The sequence below is a fragment of the Loxodonta africana genome, chromosome 20 (genome assembly GCF_030014295.1).
Source record: "Loxodonta africana isolate mLoxAfr1 chromosome 20, mLoxAfr1.hap2, whole genome shotgun sequence".
Lineage (NCBI taxonomy): Eukaryota > Metazoa > Chordata > Mammalia > Proboscidea > Elephantidae > Loxodonta > Loxodonta africana.
In genome coordinates this window covers 44138006-44164870 of record NC_087361.1, presented here as the reverse complement: position 1 = coordinate 44164870, position 26865 = coordinate 44138006, and the positions used below count along the sequence as shown (strand labels likewise).

Here is a 26865-nt window from a genome sequence, read left to right as displayed (position 1 = left end):
GGCATTTTGAAAATACTGCTGATGCCCAGGAGAAAGAATCAAATATGAACATAAATTTGGTATTCATACATATAAAGGCAATATTTGAAGTTATAGGATAACTTATATACTAATAAAGAGAAATTAGATCAGAACACTGAGAAACAAGATGATATAGGAACTTGCAAATGCACTACAGAATGTCTGTGACAGCAATGTGGTCAACAACTTCAAATGCTCCAAGGTGGTTCAAGTATTTGAAAACTGATATGAGAACATTAATTAGATCTGAAAAATATCTAATTAATCTGATCAAAACCTTTTACGACTGAAAAGAACTTTAGTGAATACGTAAGTCATAAATATAAGGTGTTGGGCAATAATTACAAATTGATTAAAGTAGAAATACATTTTGATAGAATACTCTGATTTAAACTTTTCCAGTAATAAAAAAGCAGATTTGTATGGAAAAAGATGAAAGAGAATATTGGTATACAAAATAAAACTTGGTATTTTGGCACCTCTTAGAAAATGAAACATTTAAAAATCAATTTCCTTGAGTTCAGGCATCTAGAAATTCAAGAGAATCTTGACATTTGAAAATCAAATTAAAAAAAAATTCTCGTTTTGAAAAAATAAGTCACTTAGTTGACATGTGGGAATTAATTTAAGAAATGTAATTATCACTACTTTTTTTAGAATTCAAAAAGCATTTTTTACCTTTATAATTATTTACTTCGCAAAATGTATTATTTGCCATAGTGCTCAATTTTTTTTTTTGTTTCTTTAATTTCAAGCGTCTTCCTTTTTCAGCTTTGCTGTTGTGAATTACCTGTGCGAAACCTTCGTCTTTACTTCTCAGAGAATAATTTATAATTATTATAAATTATAATAATAATACCTTATTTTTGAGTAATGCAAGCTGTCTTGTCAAGAGTCAGATACAAAAGACTACCCATTGTACTTAGGGTTTTTTGTGGAGTAATTCCAAAGGTAGGTTGCTGATGGTTCCTCTTGTTTTCTAAAATTTGTGTTTCACCATTCCTACTTCCATTCCCTGAACACAGAGTGGGCTTCTGGCTACCTCAAACTCCTGAAACTTAACGGTCAACCATAGAATTAATGCTGAACAATCCATGACCTCAGTGAAAGAAATTTTAATTTGAAAGGAAATTTAAAGATGACATAATTCTTTCCCTTACTTTATATGCTAGAAAAATAACCTCTAAAATCTATTGTCTCCTCAGTCATATATAAGAGCAATTAGTAAGAGAAATTTAAACCCCCCCACACCCAACAGTTGATTCTAGATAATTCTGGTCAATACTCAAAACCTCATTTTTGTTTAAGATTGCACCATTTACAGGGTTTTATCAATATGCTCGGTTGGTCATGTTTATATCCATAGTGCATGTTCAGAATGTATAGGTTTTGAACTTGGTATTACAAGTGATATATTATTTTTTTTATTTTGAATTGGTTCTATGAAAATTAACTTAGTCAATTAAATGACAAAAGGAAAAACCTGGAAAGATTAGAGAAAAAACTCAAGTCAGGAAAACAATTTGCTGTGGTTCTAACAAAGAAGGTTAGAAATTATTCTGTTTAAAATTTTAGAGACTATATTCATAATTTCAGGAATGTTTTAAGATTATGTATATTGTAAGAAAAGTGATTGTAGGAAGAAATAACACAAACTGTTCAGTTATAATAGCATTCTGATGAATAACTCTTTATCGGAGTAAAAGATTCAGCCTTAAGTTTACTGCACAAGTTGCGAGAAAACCATTAACATTACAGTCTACATGAATGTCCCTTTTTGAATTTGTACTGGGGACAATCTTTCTGGGTATACGTAGCAGCCTGATAGGCCTGCAGGCGAGGGAATAAATTATTTTTAAATTTTATTTTATCAGTAAAGGTGGAGTCTTTTGAAAAGCAGACACACAATTACTGATTCATAGCTTGAAAGATTTTATATTGTATAGGTATCTGTTTGTTCCCAATTAATCTATAGATTTAATGTAATCCTAGTCAAAATCTTAGCAGATTTGTGAGCGTGTGTGTATATGTGTGTGTGCAGGAATTTCAAGTCAGTGTATAGGAATAGGCAATGAGTCAAGAATAGCCACAACAATCACGAAGGAGAAAAACAAAGCTGGTGGACTTACAATATCAGTTAACAAGAACTCTTATAAAGCAACCGGAATTAATAAAGTATGATTATTAGTGAAATGATAGAGAAAGTGAACAATACAACAGAATAATGAGTACAGAAAGAGAACCATTCATTCATATAAGGTCATCTGAGAAGTGACAAAAAATGACTGCTGTATAGTGAGGAAAGGATGATGTTTTTAATAAATTGTCCTAGTGTCTGAATACAATTTTAAAAACACTATTTGAAAAAAAAAGTCTGGACTTCTACTTCAGGTGGATTGTAGATTTATACTTGAAAGGCAACATTATTATTTTAGTGGGAAATATGGAAGAACACTTCAGTGATCTCAGTATAGACAAATATTTTTAAAACAGGACACGAATGAGAAAATAGATATATTGAGCTATATTAAAATTAAAACTTATGCTCATCAAAAGAAAAACTTTAAGAGTTAAAATATAAGTCACAAACAGAGAAAAGAAATCAGAGAGAGAGCAAGAGAGAGAGAAAGGAGACCTGGTGGTACAGTGGTTAAAGCACTTGGATTTTAAACAGAAGATCAGTAGTTCAAATCCACTAGCCACTCCCTGGGAGAAAGATACGGCAATCTGCTTCTACAAATACGTAAAGCCTTGAAAACCCTATGGGGCATTTGTACTCTGTCCTGTAGGGTCTCTATGAGTCAGAACTGACTTGACGGCAGTGGATTTGATTTTTTGGTTATATATATGAGTATATATATATAAACTCACACATACATACACACATGTATGTATATATAGTGTTCTTACTATATACATATATGCATGTGTATATGTGTATGTGCATATATATATAAATATATATATATAGCCTCTATGAGTTTGAATTGACATGTTGGCCATATATATATATATATATATATATATATATATATATATATATATATATATATAGTGTATATATATAGTGTATATATATAGTGTATATATATATATATATATAAATAAATATATTCTAACCAAGAGCATGTATCCAGAGTACATTTTATATAAAGAATACCTACAGATCACCAAGTAAAAAAAAAAGCAAGACAACTCAGTAGAAAAATGGGTGAAATACTTTAACAGAGACTTCAATAAAAGTATATTTCGGTGGTCAAAAGCATATGAAAAAGTACTCAACTTTACTAGTGTTCAGGTAAATGTTAATTTAAGCCACAGTAAGATACCACTGCATACCCAAAAGATTAATAACAGCAAAAATATGGGAAATATTGAGTGTTAGCAAGAATCTGGATCAACCAAAACTCCCAAACCCTGCTAGAGGAAATTAAAACTCATACAATGACTTGGGTACACCATGTAGCAGTGTCTCTAAAAGAGGAACACATGCATGCTATACATTCCAACAAATCCACCCTTAAGTTAAAAAAACATGGTTGAATACAACACTTGAACAGCCAAATTATTTGAGAACAGTCTATCCAACGGTCTTAGAGCGAAACTTTATCAGGAAATAAAGCCCCAAAATAAAGCACTCAAGCTTGACTGTGGCACTTGTCTCATGTGCTATGATACGGATGCCTGGTACTCACAGATAGGCAGCCTTTCCTTCTTCCAGTTCTTTACTTTTGCCACTGGAGCCGCTTTTCTTCCCGCACATTCTCCTGGTGATACACATCAGTAATCCACATTGTCGAATAAAGAAGCAGCTGACATCTATCACAACCAGGATCAGCAATAATGCCGCAACTCCCAGGCCAATGACTGCTCCAAGCCCAAGACCATTAAAAAGTGTGTCTTAAAAACATTTAAAAAAAAAAAAAAAACTTTATTAAATTAATTAACTTCCAATGAGAAATTAGACATTAGAAATTTATTTACAAAAATAAATTTTATCCAAGAAAAAATTCAAGAGGCAGGAAAAATGTGGAAATTTCACTGATAGGCTTCAATTTCATGACTGGTGGGAACTATCCTTGGGTTTACAAACAGTATTTTAAGCAACTGGTGTGTCAACAATGATTTGAAATGCTTTTTACAAATTTTCTTTTTAAAAAAGTCTAAGTAATCTTCTTTCCAATATACGTTTGATTCCCTGTAGTGGAGATAATGAATGTTATCATATTCCTCACTGCACTCTATCAGAAAGTCACAGCCGTTAATAGATCATCACATCATTAAAATGAAAAGAGTAAAAACTCCTGTAAGAGAGGTGTTAAATAAACGTTTCATATGGAATTATTTTAATTTTAAGACTTTAACTTGCAAATGGATTGCTCCAAGCTCTTTGCTTTGACTGGAAATGCATTTTAAAATACTTGCCTATGAATGGTTTAAAAATCATCATTTTAAAATACAGTTTACTTGTATTTTTCCAGGGAAATATTTTCACAAATTCTATTAGAGAAGAGGCACATTTTTCAAGAGTCATGGTTCTTATGGCCTCTCTGAGGTCATGTCATAAAAATATAGGGAGAGATAGGAGGCACTTTTGCTTGGTGTGTGGTCTTATGTTGCAGGAGATTTCAAAAGGCAAACAAAAAGTATACATGAAAGATTGATGGAGAATAGGATAGCGTTTGTTGACTACAAAGTAGAAATGCCAAAAGGGACAAGTGGCAAAGATTATGAGTCAAGTGTTAAATGTATATGTGTAGTTGAATATAAAGGTAGGCTACACAATTACAGCAATATACATAGGAAAATAAGCATAATGCAGAAACTACATTTAACTGGCAATGTTGTGATATCTAGAAGGAAAAAAAGAGGTTTACAGTAGAGAACAATGGTTACTGCACTGTTTATAATGTTTTGTAATACTTTCATGTTAAAATTTGCTTAAATAATGTTTTTAATTGTAGTTATGATTTTTAATGAAAAATATATTTATTACTCAGCAAAAGAGTGGCATATTCAACACGTAACTGATATGAAACACAGGTGAGAGATACAGATAGTGACGTAAATCTGGGTTTTGAGAAAACCACATCTGAAAAAAAATATGTAAAACAAAATTGTTCTCATATTTTTGAAATGAAATCAGCCATTTTTAATAATGATAGAAAGACATTTTTATCTCAGAGGTCAGAGTAACTTCTCATCCTGAATCTACCATTAACAAGTCATCCTTAAATACGTCACACCTGGAAGAATCCAATTTTATTTTTTAGCAGAATGACTGAGTCTCACATCTACATTTATTTGATTTTTTTTTTCCCTCAGGAAATAGGAAAGTTTTTTATATTTCTTAACACTCTAAAAGCTTGGAGACAGTTAAGTACAAAAATTCTGTTGTGGCATGGTGGCCTGGCACATCATACACCAGGTTGGTGGTTCACCTGTGCTAGAACATTCTGCACTGTCTCCATGATGTTGCCATTGAGAATTCTCTAAGTCCCAAATAAACAAAGCTTGGAATTCACATACCCAAACAAAGTATAATTCTGATTATAATGTGTTTCGTTCAGGTAGAGAAATAATAAACACACAGTAGCGCTGGAAGAAAAGTAATTTTTTTATGCCACTTCAGAATCTGTTTTCTCTACCAAATTTTAACATGCTACTTAGATGGCGATAGTTTAGGAAAATTGTTTAGGCAATATCCAGAGAAACTGCTGGATTCCACAGAACTGTTCTCTTATCACATAAACATAAACCTGCTTTGAGGAAGGACTGGAGAAAGGAAGATATTTTTTGGCCACAGAAAATTAGTTTTTTTTAACCCACAATTTCAATCAACAAATGGAGAATCAGACTCCAAATATTATTTATCAATTTTTAAAAACATATCTATGCACTAGATTTAAAAAAGATCTAGTGTTTCATTCTCTAAAAATAAAAAGTAAACTAGTATTTCTATCAGCAATTTAAAAAATCATTTCATATTATCTTCCATTATCCTTTTCTAAATATCAATGATTCTCATTTGAATATATTATTACAATATAATGAAGGCCACTTACCTATGAAATATCTTTGATTATGTATAAATGTAATATTTTTCTTCAAATTTAATAGGTAATTATTTAGGATAGGTTACACATGATTCAACAACCAAAACTTAGAAAAAAGAAGTAGAAAAAAAAATTCATGACCAATTAGACTTTTGCCCCTGTGGACTAAGGATTGGATCGCTCCAGCAGTTTGAACTGGTCACTCTCGTCCCACTTGAGTTAGATTTCTCTGACATGCAGACACAGTTCTAGGCAATAATTCCCTCAGATCAATGACAATATAGCACATCCATCATATAAACTCCCATTTACCCGTTCTAAGTATGGAAAACCTTGTTTTGTACTTAAATGCACTGAATCTGGAGTCAGACAAGTCTTGGGTCCATCACTCACTGTTGTATGCCTTGGAGGAGCCACCTAACTTCCCTAACCCTGCGATTTTTCATTGTTAAAATGAGAACAGTTATGACAACAATGTTTTTGCTGTGCTGTTCTGTAGAGTCGATTCCGGCTCACAGCAACCCTACCGCCACAAATTAGGTCATGGGGTTGTTGCGAATCTGAAATATGGTTATGTAAACAACACCACCGGCACATATTGCTCAGCATATAGTAAGAATTTAACAAATATTGGCCATTATTAACATTATGATTACTATTATTACAAAATTCTATAGCAATGAGTTTTGGCAGAAAAAAAATCAGACACTATTTAAAGCTAAACTAGTCTGTAAACAACTCTCTTCTTAACAGCAATCTGAAGAGGGAGAATATCCCTTTTAAGCCATGATTATTCTCTTGAGAATATAATCTTTTTTTTTTTTTTTAATGATATAGGTTTGGCTAGTTAGCTTTTGAAAGATAAATATTTTATTTGTGACTTTTTAAGCATTAAATCAGTATATTGATCTGATTCATTTTCATGCTTTAGAAAAAGCTCTTCTTAGAAAAATTCTATTTGTAAAGTACCTTACAGTAAAGGACACTTGCTACTAAACTAGTTGCTACTTCTTTTCAAGAGAAACAATATTCTACCTTTTTTTAACTTATGATTAAAATTTCTGAAGGTTATTCAAGGTTATTTTTATGAAAAAATACACTTTTATCATTGCAGAGGGTAGGTGTGGACATCAAATAGGTTTGTTATATTTAATTAAGTTGTCTTTTTGAAAGTTGTGCTTTCTAAATTTTTTTAATTCAGTTTAAGAATATATTTACACCCTTAGACTTTCACATCTCCATCACTTGTCTGTCAGTTTGCTGTACTGTGTGTGGTGTTTTGTGTATTGCTATGATGTGGGAATTTCAAATACCAGCAGGGTCACACATAGTGGACAGGTGTCTGCTGAACTTCCAGGCTAAAAGGGCAGAGGAAAAAAGGCTTGATGATCTACTCCTGAAAATCAGCTAATGAAAATCTTATGATCACAACAGAACATTTTTGACTTGCTTGCTTTGGCCATGTCATCAGGAGGACTCAATCCTTAGAGGATCATGTTTGGCAAAGTAGAGGGCCAAGGCGGGCATGGGGGACCCTAGGTGAGAAAAACTGGCACAATAGCTACAAGCATGGACTTGAATATGCTGGCTTGTGAGGATGAAGCAGGCCTGGCAACATTTCATTCTATTTTACATAAGGTCATCATGAGTTGGAGTCAACTTGAAGGCAGTTACCCACAATAACAACTTTCACATACACTCTGAGGTTAAGCCATAATGACTACGAAATCTAAATTTTCTAGCTTTTTTTTTTCCCTGCTACCAATTTTCACTTACCTGGAAGATTTAGTTATGTGTACTTTGGATTTTTCACATATGAAATAATAAAAAAAAAAAAAAACCCAGTGCCGTCAAACTCCATTCCGACTCATAGCGACCCTATAGGACACACTAGAACTGCCCCATAGAGTTTCCAAGGAGCGCCCGGTGGATTCGAACTGCCAACCCTTTGGTTATTAGCCGTAGCACTTGGCCACTACGCCACCAGGGCTTCCATGAAATAATAACCACATATAAAATTACATCTGGAATTTGTGGACTAGAAATTATGTTCTCAGTAACATATAGAAATTAATTTTTATATTTAATGATGTATGATTATTTTTAGAAGCTAGAAATTGAGAATAAGAAATCATTTAAAGAATTTCAAATTTATCTTTTTTTTCTTTAATTTCCAGAACACTTATACATGTGTTTTATGATGACATTTGTATAATAATTTCATTACTTTGGAAAATAATATTATCAGATCTTCTTTAAAATGTGAAAATGGAGATCCAAAGAGTTCAGTGAAATAAGTCTTGAAAATGAGAACAGTTTAGTAATCCTTGAAATTAGATCTGTATAAATGATACACACTAGTTTCAGGGTTTATAACTTTTATACTTGTTTTATAGTTAATACTGTATATAGGAAACTCATCAAACAAATAATCTAGAAATAGGAATGAAATATCTTGACTGAGTTAAAGTGTGTAAAGTTTTTGCAGGAAATATATACTACTACTATTAGTGGAGGAAGGGAAACCCTGGTGATGTAGTGGTTAAGAGCTACAGCTGCTAACCAAGAGGTCAGCCGTGCAAATCCACCAGGCGCTCCTTGGAAACCCTATGTGGCAGTTCTACTCCACCTTATAAGGCAGCTATGAGTCAGAAGTGACAGCAATGGGTTTGGTTACTTTAGCGGAGGAAGAACTATTTAAATGAGGTACAATGCTGTAAGTTATTTATCTAACATATTCTTGCTTTAAGCTTTTTATTAGTAATCATTTTTCATTGAATTTTTTGACAAAGCTTGTATTAGAATTGGATAAAAGTAATTTAGGAATCAAAGAGTTCAAACTTCTATCTTTTGATACATCTTTTAAAATGATAGCAAAGGAATATGAGAAACAATCTGACTGAGTTTCTACAACTTACAATCCATAGTTGCACCGTGCAGTCCATGAAATTTAGAAATTGGCTAACTAAATCAATCTATTTTCCCCAATCTTTATGTAATTATATATGAATGTCATCAGTACATAAAAGCAAAGCGTACAAGTAAACAAAACCAAGTTCAATTCAAATGTGTTATTTATGTCTTTTCATGCTTCTGTTGTAAGAATTATCTCACTAATGAATCATTGATTAGGTTTCCACGAAAATTCGTATATTTGATTATACGAGTTTTTCAAAAACTAGTGTACTAACAAAATCATAAAATCAGCCTTGTTTTTGACTTCTTAAATAAATAGCTTAGTATTTTATTTAACTGGTTTTCTACATATAATTTTCTCCAAATAGATATAGAGTTACTTTCAGAACTCAGAAAGCTGTGATAAAGACTTTGAGAAAAAAAAAAAAAATTAAAGGGTCCTAAAATGGAAAAAAAAGAAATTTTTTTTTTTTTTTTTAAGATGGAGATTGGTTGCTTCTCTCAGAATAATGGTATTCTTAACAGGAGTATTGCTAAATGCAACGGACAAGGAAGAGGTTATGTATATCAAAGACAATCAGAAGGTATTGAAAACAAACAACCAAAACAAATCCCGTTTGTTGTTTATCATGACAATACTGCATAACGCTTTCCTGTCTCATGAAACATAAGGTATCCCACCCACTTTTTATACCTCTGGAGTTCCTTGGGAGTACACTTTTCCTGCTGAAAGCATTTGTTTCCCCCAGGGGAGACTTGTTTAGAGATAAAAGGCAAAAGAAACATTCCTCGAAGCAAAATAGCTGGGGTATTAGGCAAAACCAGAGGTGCCCCATGTACCCAAATTGAAGGCTCCCTACAATAAAGCCTGCTACCTGAAACTGGTGGGCCAGATGGGCTCCCACAACTCAAGCATTTTCACATATTTCTCAAAATCTATATTATCAACAAAAAAAATTAAATACAATGACTCAGCATGCATTCCACTACTGAAAACACATGGTATCAACAAAAAATTCAAAGCAGAAATTAATTGGATCTTGAAAGGGACAGTGTATCTTCCAACAATAAAGACAAGTCTATTGGTTGCATGGCTATATGTTTTTCCTTCATCCAGCCTAGGGTAACACACTTGGAAAATTTGCACTGGGTTCTGGTTTTTATGGGAAAAAACAAAAAAGCAACCTATGTATCGATCTATATATATGCCATATGTGGGGGCAGTGGTAGAGACCTAGTCAGTGGAGGGTTGCGCCTTCTTACGATGCGGAACAGGTTTAGTGGGGCTTCCAGACTAAGTTGAGAAAGGACTAGTGATTTACTTCCCCCCAAAATTAGCCAATGTAAACCCTATGGATCACAACCATCTGATCCTGTTATGCATGGGGTAACCTTAGTCAAGGGCCAACTCAAAGGCCACTATTAAAAAACAATGTGGAAAAGGGTGGTGGAAGGGGAAAGGTGAGAAAATTCCCTTCAGCTTATTGAAATCCCCACTGGCCATGTATAACCTTGGGGACTGTTTTAGTTTGCTTTGCAGATGTATCAATATAAATGAATTCATTCATTAATTTAGTAAATGCTGTTGAGTAATCTTATGAAGCGAATTCAAGTTCAGGATATTTTAAAAATTCTATTAAACAAAACATTATTTAGAACTTGAGTCATTTAGATTACACAGATTTCAGCCTGAAATTTTATAAGTTTGATCCCTTGATAGAGCATTGAGAGAAAACGTATTGTTCCTGAGGTTTCTGGAAATTAGTTTTAGAAAATGTCTTTTATAAAACATACACAACAGATATCTTCTTTGAGAGGCATAGGTACAGTCCCAAGTTTCAACAACTTTAGATCAAAACAGTTTTGAGAAATACTTAACACAGGAGTCAAAATATTGAAGACATTGCATTTATTTAAAACAAAATAATACTAAATCATACTAATAGCTAGGAAAAATCTTTCTCTCATAAAATATTCCAGGGAGTGAAGTGTTTTTACCTCAGTGGGGATATTCTTTTTAAAATTTTGGATGGTGCTTAATTTCTCCCATTTTTCAATGTTTAGGAAATTTATTTTCTATGTTGAATTCCACGGTGATTCTTAAAATGCTATTTAGATTTTGACAGATTTGCAAAACAATGATATAAAGCTTTGCTTGTTGTTATATTTGAATTTGATATGTTTAACCTTTAAAGAAAATTTGTAAAACATTACTATAGCATAACCTGTCCTGTCCCTGTTTTATACATCGGATGTGCAGCAAAGTGGACAGGCAGCTTTCAGCAGCTGGGCTCCATTTACTCTGGGATGGTCAGCTGCCCTGGAAACAGACTCCTGGGTTAGCTAAAGATTTTTGTTGGTACACAGTAAACAAGGACCATTAATCCAATTGTGCTTCACAAATATTCACTGAGTGCCTACTAAATTAGAGAACTATCTATAGTGGTTTTTTGATACGTACTAACACAGAATTAATAAAAATTAATATAAACCTTTAGGCTTATAATGCACCTATTTTAATCCATATTTACTTGTGAAGTGTAAATTTCTCAAATGTAATGTAATTCACTGGATTATATAAGACACAAAAAAACAAAAAGATAAGATTTTTATATTAACAAGGGCATACTGTTAATAGAAAGTGCTCTCATGATTGTTATGGTAATCTTGTATTATAGGCCAACTGTAAGGCAACACATACTTTTAAAGAAAAATACATTTCACTAATTTAAAAATCTGCTACCCCCCAAGCATCCCACATAGTTTCTTGTGTATGTTTTCCAAGATCACCTGTCACTTACAGATCTAGAAATGATCTTAAACTATAAATTTAAGTTCTGCGATATATCTCCTAGGATCCCACTAAATCACCAAAACATAAGAAGGTGTAGTAGAAAGAGCCACTGCTTAGCAAAGAGGATAGGGACTAGACTGGGTCGACAACAACAAAAATTTGTTACAAAGGGATGGAAATATTTGAATGCTTTTCATAAAAAAGGGCAGGCATATCGAGAATAAAAAGAAATCCCAATACTTCCCCAGTATAGACCAAACTAGTGGAGTCCCGGAGTGGTACAAAGAGTGAAGTGCTCAACTCCTAACCAAAAGTTTGGTGGTTTGAGCCCACTCAGAGGCACCTCAGGAGAAAGGCTGGCTACCTCTGTCAGAAAGCTCACAGCCTTGAAAACCTCATGGAGCACAATTCTACTTTGCAAACATGGGGTCAGCAAGAGTCAGGAATTAACTCAATGGCAACTGGTTGTTCTTGTTTGTTTGTTTTATTTTGTTTTTAAAGGCCAAGCTGCAGTCTTTACATTTCTTGACAGAACCCACTTGTTTTGGTACCTTGCTGGGAAAAAAAATAATATTCTCCAACCCTGTGGATGTTTGTGGACAGATGACTTATGCCTTTACTACAATTTCTATTCCTTGCAGGGAAAACTAGACCTGTGGGTCAGAACCTGACTTACTAAATAGTTTAAATTATTAAAATGTGCCTATGGTTTTGGTATCTTCTCTTAGTTAAGCTATGTGGGAAATCAGAAATGCACACGTGAAGGCCATCTTTATGTATCGTAGGTGTTTAGAAAAATGGATTCTAAAATATCTATTGTTATATTTTTGAAACAATGTGATAGTTCACAATTGAGGTGGTATAATAACAAATAGAAATAAAAAAGAAAAAGTTTGATTCCATTGTCTTGGCCAATACCCCTTTAAACCAAACCAAAACCAAATCCATTGCCATCGAGTTGATTCCAACTCATAGCGACCCTATATCTGTATTAATTAAAACTTTCCTAGATTTTAAAAAACAGTAAATATTTGAATGTTGCTAACTTTCTCGATTATGCACAGAAATATGTCATTTGTATGTTTACATTTTACAAGTCTTTTTTATTTTTGTTGTTATGATAAAGTTTCTTCATTAAGGCCTTAAGTTTAAAATCACTCATATTCATTTAGTCTTACATGTGCATTACATTGTGACCAGGACACAATCAAGTTTATTTTTTAAATTTTAATTTCACTCCTTCTTTAAAAAATAATCTTAGATTTTGCATCCATTATAGATTTGCAGAAAAATGGTGTAGACAGTAGTGTTTCCATGTAGTTCCTACCATCGAATGCTTTTTCTATTAACATCTTGCGTTCCTGTGATACATTTGCTATAACTGATGAATCCACATTGATGTAGTATTATTAACTGAAGTCCACGGTTTACATTAGAGGCCACTTTTTGTATCATACAGCCCTATAGGTTTTGACAAACGCCTTATGTCATAGTTTCATTGCCCTAAAAATGCCCTGTGCTCTACCTATTCATTCATCCCTCTTCCCCTGGCAACCACTGATTTTTTTGCTGTCTCTATAGTTTTGCCTATTCTAGAATGTCACATAGTTGGGATTCTCATTTCTATTTTACTTATTCTTTTTTTAATATATTGTAACTTTTCTTTTTAGTCATTCCATTAATTATAAATATCATTGTAAGATCTTTAAACTTTGTAAGCCTTTGATGTTATAATGAAAGAAAGCAAGGTAATTATAAAAAATGCTCTATTATCTCTTATACGTGACTTGGAATTTTTCTCAGTTTTGGAATAACCATGTATTGTTTATTGGCTTCTCTTCTATAATTCATTTTTCTCCTTTAGCTTATCATTAGTTCTTTGTTATCGTTATTGCTGTATTTATTAATGTTATTTTGCCTAATCATTTTAGATGTATTCATCTCCACGGAAACAGGAAATGAGATGAAAATTTTCAAAAGATACTACAAAATGAATCAAAATCACCGCCCCAAAATAAAGACTGTACTTCTTTTGTGTCCTAATCTTTTATTCTGTCACGTACTGGTTCTCTTTTTACACCTTATAGTACTCGTGAGAGAAAAAAAGCAAAAAAAAAAATTGCATCTTTCAGCTTCCTGACAAAATGCACTTTTAGCAACTTTCTAAGTTCGCTCAAGTTTCACGCTATTCAGATATAAAACTGCTCACTGAAGTAACTGAATGAAAGCTTTGTAGGTACAATATTAAATTTCATGCATCTTTCAATGAACAATTTATAGGAAGAAAGTACGGAACGCTGGTGAAATCTGCGCTGGCTGTGAGAAGAGCACAGTTATCGGTGAAAACAGCATGAAGTCTTTTGTACAGGATTGCATTCTAGAACAAGAATCTTGGAATATTGAAAATTAAAAAAGTTTAAAATACATAAAAGTCAAAGTTGAGTTATGAGAAAAGCATTTAAATTGTAGGATATTATACAAGCTTATATCTGCTTTGTGACTGGTCTGTTTGAGGGATTTTTAGTTTTTAGGATCATGCAAAAGCAATTTTCTCTGTTGTAAATGAACAAGTATTGAGTGTATCAGAACTCCACACATATCTAGAAATAAATTATATAATTTCATGCTGGTGATTAATAGACCTACCAATGTGGAAGATAATTTTATATGATTTTTCTAGCCCTCTTTTTCCTTAAAAATAATATCTGCAGTATCCAAATATTATTTTGGGAATTTGAAAACTTCAGATTTTAACAATTATGAGTAAACTGATGAATAACTTTTTAATATTATGCAAGTATATGAATGAAGCCTTTTGTGTCACTTATAAATGTCCCAGGGTGGGGCAAACAGTTTACATTTGACTACTAACCTAAAGGTTGGCAATTCGAACCAACCCAGCCATACCCAAAAGAAAGGCATGGTGATCTATTTTCAGAAAGATTATAGCCACAAAAACACTATGGAGCAGTTCTACTCTGTAAAACACGAGGCTGCTCTGAGTCAAAATTAACTCAACTGCAATGTTTCTTTTTTTTTTTGTAAATTAAGACTATTTTCAGTATTTTTGTTATACGGCACTTATATCTTTTGTATGTACCATTTTATGCATACTCGGTTAAACATTCTTGATGTAAGAATATTATTGCTGTTATTACCAACATTTCTTTTACTATAATCCTGCTGTTTATGAGTAAATGTATTTTCCATCACTTATTCTTTGGCATTGCCAAAAGAGAACAAGACCCTCAACAAGATGGATTCTCACATAGTGGCTGAAAGATGGGCTCAAGCATAGCAGAGATTGTGAGCATGGCACAGGACCCAGCAGTGTTCGTTCTGTTATACATTGGGTGGTCATGAGTTGGAACCGACTTGACGGCACCTAAGAACAACAACGATTCTTTGCTACTGTGTCCCCTTGCTCAAGTCATTTGTTTTGTCAGAATGTTCTGCCCCATGTATAATAACTAAAGAGAATTGTTTGAGATGTAAACTCAATAGCTGGTGAAGACAGACTGCTGTAATGGTCAGGGGAGAGCTGGCGGAGGCCTCCACTATGGCAATGACCTTGAAACTTCTACCCAGTCTGCCCTCCTATTCCACAGCAACTCATTGTCCTAGTCCACAAAGGGACGTTAATGTCTGCTCGGTGTTTGGATTGAAGAAGTGAGGAAATAGAGGGGGTATCGTCTCCATCATTGCAAGTGGAATTAACATTAGATAATTGATGTCCATTACTATGTTTTAAAAATATGTCCTGAATAAGAAAAAATAATACTGTATATATATATATATATATTTTTAAGTGGAATGACAAGTCAAGCGCCCCATTATGTTTACCCTGCTCTTTACCCAATTCCCCTTAATGTTTTAGTATCCATCTTATCTAAACATGATTCTCTGTAAAAAAAAAAAAAAATATATATATATATATAGAATCATTATGCTTCTATGAAATACTGAGGGATGCTTGTCAAATTCTCAGTATGTCTTAAAGTAATATATATATTTTGACACAAAAAGGGAATTGAAGAAAATGATCTGCATAAAAAATAGTAAATTACAGCATTATTTTGATAAATATTTCAGAGTCACTATGAGTTGGAACCAACTTGATGGCAATGGGTATTTTTTTTTTTGTTGGTGTTTAATTAATATAAACGTGAAAATTATGGTTTTATTGGCTAGTAGGAAAGGGTGGTTCTTAGATCTGAATAAATATCAAAACAGAAACTGGTCAGTGTCAAATGGTTGAATAATTTCAATTTTATTTGCTTGGTTCAGCCATTGCACAGCCAGTTTTATTTTTCTCCTAATACGAAAAGGTTCCTTACATGTGAACCCAAACAAAAAAAATAGATTATTTTTAGACAACTCACTGTGTTGATTGTTCACTGAGGTTTTTGCTTCTGTATAAGAGCTATTTAAAAAAAAAAAAAAATCAATCCTATATAATTAAAACTAAAGTTCTAATTATATGGGGAATATATAATTTATATTAGTCTATAAACCAAAACTAAACCCATTGCATAAAAAAAAAAAGAGCACCTGAATTGAAATGCCTTTATACTGCCATCTATAAAATAGAAGTGTAGATTTTCAATCTACTTATAAATGTAATGTTGCTATCTTTAAAATGTGCATAAGAATAGGTAACACATTTTGATCAGTTGAGGATATCTATTTTTTATGCAAATTATGGAGCCCTGGTGGCACAGTGGTTAAGCGTTTGGCTGCTAACCAAGAGGCCTGCGGTTGGAGTCTACCAGCTGCTCCTTGGAAACCCTATGGGGCAGTTCTACTTTGTCCTATAGGGTCACTACGAGTCAGAATCAACTCCAAGGCAATGGGTTATGTTAATTATGTTAACTCTTTCATATCCCTTAGCAATTAAAGATAGGCCAGACCTTAAGTGATGAATAACACTCAAATCTTAAAGTTTTTCAGCCACCTGTTGTTGTACGTTGGAAGCCACCAATAAATCACAACAGACCTTGGCTTAGAGAAACTTTTATAAACATTTCCTTTGTTACTGAGTCATTTGAAGGGGCAATTAGTCATAGGCTTGTGTATGAAACTTCAGTAGAAAAATCTGTGCTTTCCATTAACTCAACTACTGAGCAGAATACTTTTCTTGTCATTTTCCAACAGTCTCAAGGAACTTTGCATTTAACGTTTCAGGTAATAGATAGGTGCAGTTTATTGTAAAGTTAGATAGAAGCAACAGCACAGTGAAGCTTTTGCTCAGACCTAATGGTTTCTTCAAAACAGAAATGCCAATGTAAGAGGATGGATTTTATTTCAAATGCATTTAAACAGAAAAAATGTATTTTTAAATATTTACTCTTAAATATTTTCGTATTTGTCAATAATTAGGTATACAGCTTCTATGCAAATTATAAGTTATGAAGATGTTTTATTTTTATTTATATTCATTTCTTAAAATGGAGACGATAAATATTGAGGCAGAAACATCTATTTTAGTAGCTAGTAGACAGTAAGTAAAATATTATTTTATATTAATAGAAAATGACCTATTTTTACCAACAACGTAAATACAACATTCAATAAAGTGGTTTCAGAAAATGTGTAAAAACATTCAGAAAGTGATTAAAGAATTAATTTGATATTTGTTTAATTCTGAAGTATAAATTCAGTGTACCTATACGTACATGAACCATGGGAAAACAGCTATATGTAAAAGTTAGAGTGAGAAAGATAACTAATAGAAGCACCATGATTACTGGAGAAATTGTGATTTGTCTGTATCTGACCTTTCTTTTGCAACATAGTTTTTTCTCCATGGATCAATCAAGAGGAAAGCAAATGACCTAGATTGAAGACATAATACCATATAACTGACAGACTAGAGTTTAAGGTATGCCATCTTGAGCTTACTATAATTCAACAAGACAAAGATAACAGGAAAATTGAAAGCTCCGGTTGCTTGAATATATCTATGACTAGTTGTAGGACCTTGAATGAATTACTTGTCTCCTCTGACCTTTTGTTTCTTGATATAATAAAATCAAGGTGTGCAATTAGAATACATCTTGTTGTTAAAGGCTGTCAAGTTCCGACTCATACAATATCTCTAAATATCCTCCAATTTCTTGGTTTGTCATTGTTATTGTTGCCATTGTTAATTGTCTTTGAGTCAATTCTGACTCATGGTGACCTCAACTGTGCAGAGTAGAACTACACTCCACAGGGTTTTCAAGGCTGAGACCCTTCAGAAGCAGATTGCCAGGCCTTACTTTCAAGGTGTCTCTGGATGGGTTTGAATTGTCATCCAGAGGCACCTTAGCAGTAAGGCCTGGCAGTCAGTTAGCAGTCCAGTGTTTAACCATTTGTGCCATGCAGGGACTCTGTTCCTTATAATGGGCTAAAAGAATAGAGTAATATAAAACAATTATGCTGTGGCAATAACTATAAAAATGCTCACTCATTCCCAGACACTTTCCATTTGATATCATCCCTTTGTTGTCAATGAGCTCAGGAAAAAAGAAAAGCAACAACCACCACAAAGAAAATGTATATTAAATATTTCTCTCTAGGGGTACTAAATTTCTCCAACTATTGTATCATTTGTCTGAAGTATATATTATGAAAACAAAATATAGATATTTTATTAAAATTTACTTTAAAATGCAATATGTTCCAAATGGTGGTGTATACACACACGCATATAAATTTTAATGGGCTTTTCTGGAGTAAAATAAAAGATTACATGTGCTCTAAAATAACCTGAATAGTGAAAATAAGTATTTTCTGTTTTATAATATCTGCACAGTTTCAGTTTTATCTGGAAAGCCAACACTTGATCTGCATTTGTGTATGTGAAATATATTAGGTTGCTATTCATGTTTCAGAAACCCTGGTGGTGTAGTGGTTAAGAGCTCAGCTGCTAACCAAAAGGTCGGCAGTTCAAATTCACCAGGTGCTCCTTGGAAACTCTATGGGGCAATTCTACTCTGTACTATAGGGTTGCTATGAGTTGGAATCAACTCGACGGCAACAGGTTTGGTTTGGTTGGTTCATGTTCCAGCCAGAAACTGTTACTTTTTACCTTTAAAAAAAACTTAAATTTTAATTTAATACATAAATCAGGTAATTTACATAATATAGATTTATGATTTGAAAAACAGACAAATACTAACAAAAGTTATAAAATATTGTTGTAAGCAGTGGACTTGATTTCAAATTGTGACTCTGCATTATGAAAATTATTCGATTTTTCTAGATCTCCCTTTTCTAATTTAAAATATGGGAAAAATAACACTTTTGAAAGATTTTAGAATGAATTAAGTAATATACGTAAGACATTCGGCATAATGTATGATATAGTAGGTGCTCAAAAATATAAGTTCCCCTTGTTTTTCCTATTATTTTTGTTAGCAGTAAACCTCCAAAGCCATTGCTTTGGTTTCATACCTTAATAGTCAACGAGCAGAGAACACTAATAATTTTCTACCACTTTACTCCCAGGGCACCCAAACTGAAATAATATAATGCATGAACCAAAATAATTGAAGAACAATCACTTTGAGCATTTATGTCTTTTTTTTAATGAGCTTTTGTAAGCAATAGAGATTACTCAGCTTTCCTTGGATTACTGAAATTATCAACTATGTTCACATATTTTATTAACATATCTTTTGGTTATTTTGGACTGCCATTAATAACCGTTTCCAAACCAAAACTATGAAAGTAATGACATTTCATATTATTTTTAAATTATCTTTTAATATGATTATTTTGAGCCTTCTGATAATATATTAGTTTTGCCAAAATAGAAATCACTTAAGTGATTCTGTACTTATTTCAAGTCCCTAACTGACTAAGTAAATACTTTCCGATATTGACTTTGATCAAGTTAAAAATGAACACACAAAAGGACAGAAAAATTGTACCAGTAATAAAGAAAACACAAATAACCAAGCTTTTCCTCAGTTTTCTTTATTACAACAATGGAGACACAGGGGTACAGAAAATAAAATGACATTTAATATACTATGAAACACATGCATAGGGTTACACATAGTGCTGAATATTATGTTGGGGTTTTAAATAAGAGATGATACTGAAGACAATACACATACGTATGTACATATTTTTTTTCAAAGAAAATAAGCGATGGGATTAAATGCAATTTTAATGATCAGACATAGCCATTTTAAGACAGAAGTGTTATGCATAAAATCAATATGTGAGATAAAATTTTTCTAGGGTGAAGTTCATGAATGCTGTACTACTGTGTTATTTAAAACAATAGTTTTTAACTGTTTCCTTTTTGGGAAAGATACATCCTAATAGTATGCAATTTTGCAATGTATGACTTTGTATTTGTTATTATGTAAAATGCGATGATAAAGAATAACTAAATTTAATTTTAATATATGCAAAATTAAGAAAATCTGCCGTACAAGTAGACAAGATAACATTAAATTGGTCCACATTTAAATAAAATTAAATCAACTTAGGTGAACATGTCTTTAAAAGGTGTATAAAATAAGTCTGCCAATGAAGGACATGAGTTGAAGTTCAGAGTATTTCAGATACACCAACAGAACTCTTGAACATATACCAATTATATATATAATATTATATATTATATTTATTATATATAAGATATTATATATATAATATTTCTGGGATTTTTTTCATATTTACTGAATAATAACTAAAATTGAAGTTACAGGATATTCCAGTCTATCTGCACAATTTAGAGACAGATATTATATGCTTTGACTATAGTTAATATACATGGGGAAGAGATCTTTTTCTTAGATAAGATACCATAACCAAAGACATTTGGACAACAGACCATTGCTATTAAATTTCCATTTTTGTCATTTCAGAACTATAAAACAAGCTTTAAGCTTACTGTATCTTTTGCCTACATAAAAATTGAGATGTGACTGTGTATTGTATTATCACTACGTATTTTAAAAAGGTTTTAACTAGTGTAAAGAAGAGAACACTACAACTTTATATTTGAAAGTTAAAAAAAGTGATTGTTAACTCTAGAATATTACTCCAACTTTGATGGCAGTTTGGGAGAGGACATATTAACAGGATGAGATTTTTTTTTTTTTCTTAAATCCTAAAATTTACTTTGATAATGTTTTCTGAATTGTAAGACAAACTATTTAAATAATGGTAGCTACTTTATTCATGATATAATTGGTTGATTTGGAAATGGACTTGTGACCAATTTATAATTTCAAGTGTTATTTCTAGAAAATGTACATCTGCAATCATTTGATTTATTCAAATTTGAGCTATCCATTCAACATATTAGCTTTGGAAAAGGTTTCATGACATGTTTTTATATCATAAATGCTAACAATAATAATAACCATTGCTGTCGAGTCGATTCTGACTCTTAGTGACCCTATAGGATAGACTAGAACTGCTCCATAGGGTTTCCAAGGAGCTCCTGGTGGATATGAAATGCTGACATTTTGGTTAGCAGCCCGTCTCTTAACTACTGCACCACCAGGGTTCCAACACCAATGCTAGCATTTTAAATTTTACAAAATGATTAATTCAAAGGGAATGGAAGAAATACAACTTTTTATTCATGGGCAGATCTTGTAATAATGAGAGAGAGAGGGAGAGATAGAGACAGGGTAAGACAGAGCAGAAGAAAGAGAGGGAAGGAGGGAGGGAATTACAGAAAAAACTTGGAAGAAAGGAAGGAGAATTGAAAGGAAAGGAAGAGGAAAAAAGGAAACAACAAAAAGAAAAAAGATGTGTGCAAATATTGTTTAAAGGATATTACATTATGCCTCATAGATATTAACTGTAATAAAGCTCATAAAATTACACAATTAGGTATGATCTTAATCACCCTATATTGTTAAGCAGTATAATAATATATAAGGACTAATATTATAATATAAATTCTAATATACAATTTACATAGGATTACAGTAGATAATTTAAAGCTGTTATTGGTGTTAATATCATAACTGAAAACAAATGTGGGTATTTTAAGATAATTTTATATGACTAGATAATTCTTAATAACTAAAGTTGAAAATATCATGTATAATTTTAACTATTATTCTTGAAAGCTAGCACTAACCACAATTATTGTAATGGTGATATGAAAATCCACCTTGTAATGCCAAAATCATTTGGAATCTTAAAATTTTATCCCTGCATCCTCAGTGTAAATATATCATATTAACAATTAAGGCCATTTTTATGTTTTTAAAGAGTTTATGTAGATCTAAAATTACATGGCTTAATTATTTCTTGAACAACGTAATTTGCTGAATATAAACGCATAATCATATAACTCTACATGGAGTATTTTAGAATTTACCACATTTCAGTTTTATTTTTAAATATAATAAATTATATATATATAAAAGGCATTAAATCATAATGGTTTCCAAATCACCCAAATTTTATAACCACATGCACCATTATGCACACTTGTAATTTTGAATTACTAATTTAAAAAGAAGTACCAAGTAGTTAGAGTCAAAATTATTTGTAATAAAATTATTTGGGTATGCATTTGTTGTATGTATAATTGAAATTATATGTATAAACTGGTTAATCCAGTGTCTAAAACATGCATAGTTTTTTAATTTTAAACATTTGAGATACTTAATTCTAAGAAAAAAAGAAAAGAGATGGAATAAGATAATAAACATTTCAATCTTGTCCATGTCTTTTAGTAATAAAGGCAAATATGTCTACTAACGTAATGTTTTTGGAAAAATCTGAGTGTAGAATTTACAGAACTACATTTAGTCCTGAAGACTAATAGTTATAGGGTGGAAAGTAACAAAAATGGTCATTTACAAGCTCTTCTGTGTAAGAAGAAGAAGTTTCATAAGAAAAAAGCATTTCCTGCTACTTCCTAGGCATGCTCTCTGATCGTACATCTGAGCCATGGCACTGTGGCCTGTATAGTGAGCTGAGAAGGAATCACAGTGTTTGCACGGGGCTAGAGGTGTCATTAAGACTGAATGATAAACGGAGGAAAGGCGGCAGAAGAGGGCAATGGTGGGAGGAGAAAAAGGAGATATTCAGGTCTACATAAAAATCCTGCTACTCCGCATGGAGATCACGGCAATCTTACCTAAGTAGATTAATTTAGCATTATAAGAAATAGGATAATGGTTAAAACAAGCTTTTGAAAAGATTTAATTGTTGGAGATATGATATACACATCAACAGACACAGACATGTTTCTGATTATACAAAATGATTAGCATGAATCTCACCTTTACATACAAGTTCATATTTACACATCTTCAGACACAGAATTTTATGTAAACAATTCCTATGCTACCATTGGATGATACTGGGGAGACTCTTAAGATAAATTTGAATTTTATGTCTTGCTTACCAATAATCACAATTATTTAGACCTACAGACCTAATACTAATTAGATCAGGAAAGAAAACTATCAAATTTATGGTTGCATATAACACTAGTAAAGTTCAGGCATTATTATTAAGATTTTAAATCATCCAAAAAGGTAATCTGCAGTTTCTAAGATCACCCTTATTGAGATGTAATAGCTACAGTGATTAGTACTGTGTTTTCTAATTTATAATAGAAACAAGCAATACACAGTCTATTAATTTAATATCTCTAAAAATTTTAAAATTATTTTGTGCAAATCCCTCATCTGTAAAATAAATGTTCATCTAAAAATAAACATTTGGGCAAATGACAGATTTTTTTAAATTAATTTCAAGATGAAAAACTTGCTGCATACTTAAATATTTAAAAACTCTAAATGAACAGCTCTTTAAATGTAAATAATTCTGTTAGAATAATTTTAGATTTTTTTCATATCTGCCAAAATTTCATGTCTAGCTACCATGTAAACCTGACTTTGAATAGTTTTTGTATCACTAGTATTGGTGACCATGAGTTACGGAATGTACAAGTTCAAAATAAATCGACAGTGTTAACTAACTGAAAATATATTTCATATTTTCCACAGAAGTATTTTGTGATTGAATAACATGTCAATATAACTTACACACTACTTTCTTCCAGAAGTATTTATAATGTATTTGAAAGATCCAGTCAGGGTATAATAAATGGGAAACACCATTCTAAGAAGTGGTATTGGAACTCCTTTCTTTAACAACACTTTCTTTATATTAGTAATCAATGTAACTGTCCCAGACTAAAAAAATCAAGGGATATAGTATTCAATTAGAGTTAGTTCTCTGGGTATGGTGACTTGAAAAACAAAACATTCCTCATGAGTTGACTGGATAGCTATCCTGTGCAAAGTAGAGAATCACTTGCCTCAGCAGGGGTTACAGGAGGAAAGTCAGAATGTGTCTAATCTGCTGCAGGGTCATTCTGTAGTCCAAGATCAAGAGAAAGAACACACGGCAGCAGCCAGCAAAGAGTTGTGAAAAGAAACACTCAGGGCAATCTACTTCTAAAAGGCAGCCTAGCATTTACATGAAAGAATTCTTTAGAAATTTCCTTAAAAAGACAGAATGAGAGAATATTTTGGTGTAACAACAAAAAAATTACTTCTGACAAGTTAATTCCATGCCCAGGATCCAATAATTTGATTTACCAACTAAGCTATGGTCATGTTTATGCATATATGTAAATCTGGTTGCTTCCAAATTGCCCCGAATGAGTCATAAGAAGCACTTGCTAGGGTGTGGCTGTCAATGACAAAGACAAAGCACTTTCCTCTTCTCGAAAATACAAAAATGAAAATCGTTACTTATGCCACTCCCTCCAATCCAGCTTTTTTCTGAAATTTGGAATCTAGTAACGTCCCTTTTTCATCTTTTCTCAAGTTCATCCTCCTGAAAGTAGTAGCTAAGATATTTAATTCTCTCTCTGATCCATGCAAAGAAGCTGACACTTAGGTGTCCAAGATAATGCAATAAATATTTATCTATGTTATTCAAACATCAGGGTTTATTGGCAGCAGAAAACACAATCTGAATCTAGTGAATAAGGTGCAATTTTGTAAACATATTCCAAACTCATTTCTGATTTATTCCAGGGGAATTACAAACATATATTTTCACATAATTAAAAAAAGGGGGAATCTGAATTATTATTATTATTATTTTTTAAAGTTATCCCTTAAGAAACTTTATGTCAACAAATGTAAAACAGGCAGCACAATAAGGATATACATCTAAATAATAAATATTTTCACTTTTATGTTTTACACAAATGGCAAACATTATAAAATATAATGAATGTTCCTAAAGTAAGAAACTCACATTTAAAAGATTAACAGTTAAAAATAAAAACAGAAATAACCCACAATTCTTCATATTGAAATCATTTATACAACGTATGGACACAGATGTTGAGTTATATTTGCAAAATACTCAAATCAAAGAAAATTAGATGCAGCAAATTCTTAAGTTCTTAGTACAAGTGGCACGGTTTTTAACAAGGTCAAATCAGGTATTAAAGGAAACTTCCAAATGGTGTAAGTCATGAAGTGAACTGGTAACTGTAAGAAACAGTTGTGATTCAATTCCTTCATTGATTTTCTGACCAAGTTTCCACTTAAAAGGTTGACAATTTGGGAGATGGGAAAAAGGTTAATTGTTCATGAGGGAAATTACACACTTAATTAGTTGGAATTTAGGAAATCTTTGTTTCATTTTTAGATTAGCCTTGTTATTACTGAAATACCATAGGATGCAACAATAACATTAAAACATGCAAGACAAACTTATGGCTATAATAAAAGAAAACCTAGCAGCGTTCTGCTGCCATGACTGGCTTCCATTTCCGCCTTTATTCGCTTCACAGCATTTTTCTGCATGATGGAAATTGTTTTTGAAAATAGAGTAAGAATAAAATAATTAAGGAAAAAAGAGCAAAGTTATAAACATGAAATGAAAGGAAAAGAAAAAAGTGACAGTAGGAAAGAAAAAAAACAGAGAAAATAATTAATGCAAGATTTACACAAAGCCATTAACAATTACCTACAAACAACTACTTTGATACAAGACAAATAGATGAAATATTGTATAACACAATCCTAAATGTCGCCACATATGAAAAAACATTGTAGAAGTTCAACGTTAATGTTTATTCAGACATTAGTTCTGTCATTGATTATTTAAATGTGAATACCTTAATAACTTTTAATGATGACAGAATTTGTAAGAGAGAAGTCACTTGTCATTCCAATGTGCTCCCAGTAAATTCACAGTGCTACCTGAAATATGAGTTCATCATTTTCTACCACATTTGATGGTATTTCTTTTTGCTATGATAGTATCTTGGAACACATATTTAATAAAGTTATATATATATCAATATACATTAAAACTACATATTCACACAATAAAAATTGTAATAACAATAGATTCTAAAGCATTAACCCAAAATGGTCATCAGCACACTCTAGACATATGTTATTGAGAAAATAACAAATGACATTGAAAAAAAAGATGATGAAAGTAATTAATAGATTTACTTTTTCATCACGTGCTAACTCAAAAAATACTGCTGAGGGTGTAGTATCAATATTTAGGTGTGACTGAGAATTCCATATAGTCAAAGTGAAGTTCTCCCCAAGTAGTTTAACTTCAATTTTATCACCATTTAGAATTACTCTAATCTCTATTTAAAAGGACCACAAACATTTTCGTATTTGCCTTGTGCTTGGACGTTTTGTTTTCTATTTGTATTACGTTAACACAGAGGTAAAAGGGTATGCTAGTATTGTTTGGAACAAGAGTGAATGTCATCACAGTTATTATACTCCATAGTTCATTAAAAAGCCCCTGAAGAATGAACATTAACGGAAATTTCTTAGCGATACAATGGTTGGTGATGATTTATATCATGTCTTTATTAGCCTGTTAAATTTGAGGGAGAAAAAAAAACTATTATAGATAGATTACATGTTTGATTCCAGAGCAGAGAATTATTTTAACATGAGATGTTAAGAAAGTAAGAATGGAATTGTTTATCATCCAATTATAATGACAGTAAAGCATTAAAATTAGAAATATCTTCAATCCATAGTAACTACAAAAGCAAACAGAACCCATTAATAAAAGATATTAAAGTTTTCTTCTGGT

At 32.0% G+C, this 26865-nt stretch overlaps 1 protein-coding gene across 2 annotated transcripts in view; it reads right to left on the bottom strand.

Moving 5' to 3' along the window:
- NCAM2 (neural cell adhesion molecule 2) overlaps positions 1 to 26865 on the bottom strand; it is a 554474-nt gene that overhangs the window by 25316 nt on the left and 502293 nt on the right. The window contains exon 16 of one of the 2 annotated variants that reach the window (XM_010590350.3): positions 3717 to 3921. In XM_010590350.3, coding sequence (XP_010588652.2) covers positions 3717 to 3921 — 205 coding nt within the window. Of the gene's footprint in view, positions 1 to 3716; positions 3922 to 23374; positions 25590 to 26865 lie in introns of those variants that run through there. The other variant, XM_064273125.1, reaches the window with a different exon arrangement.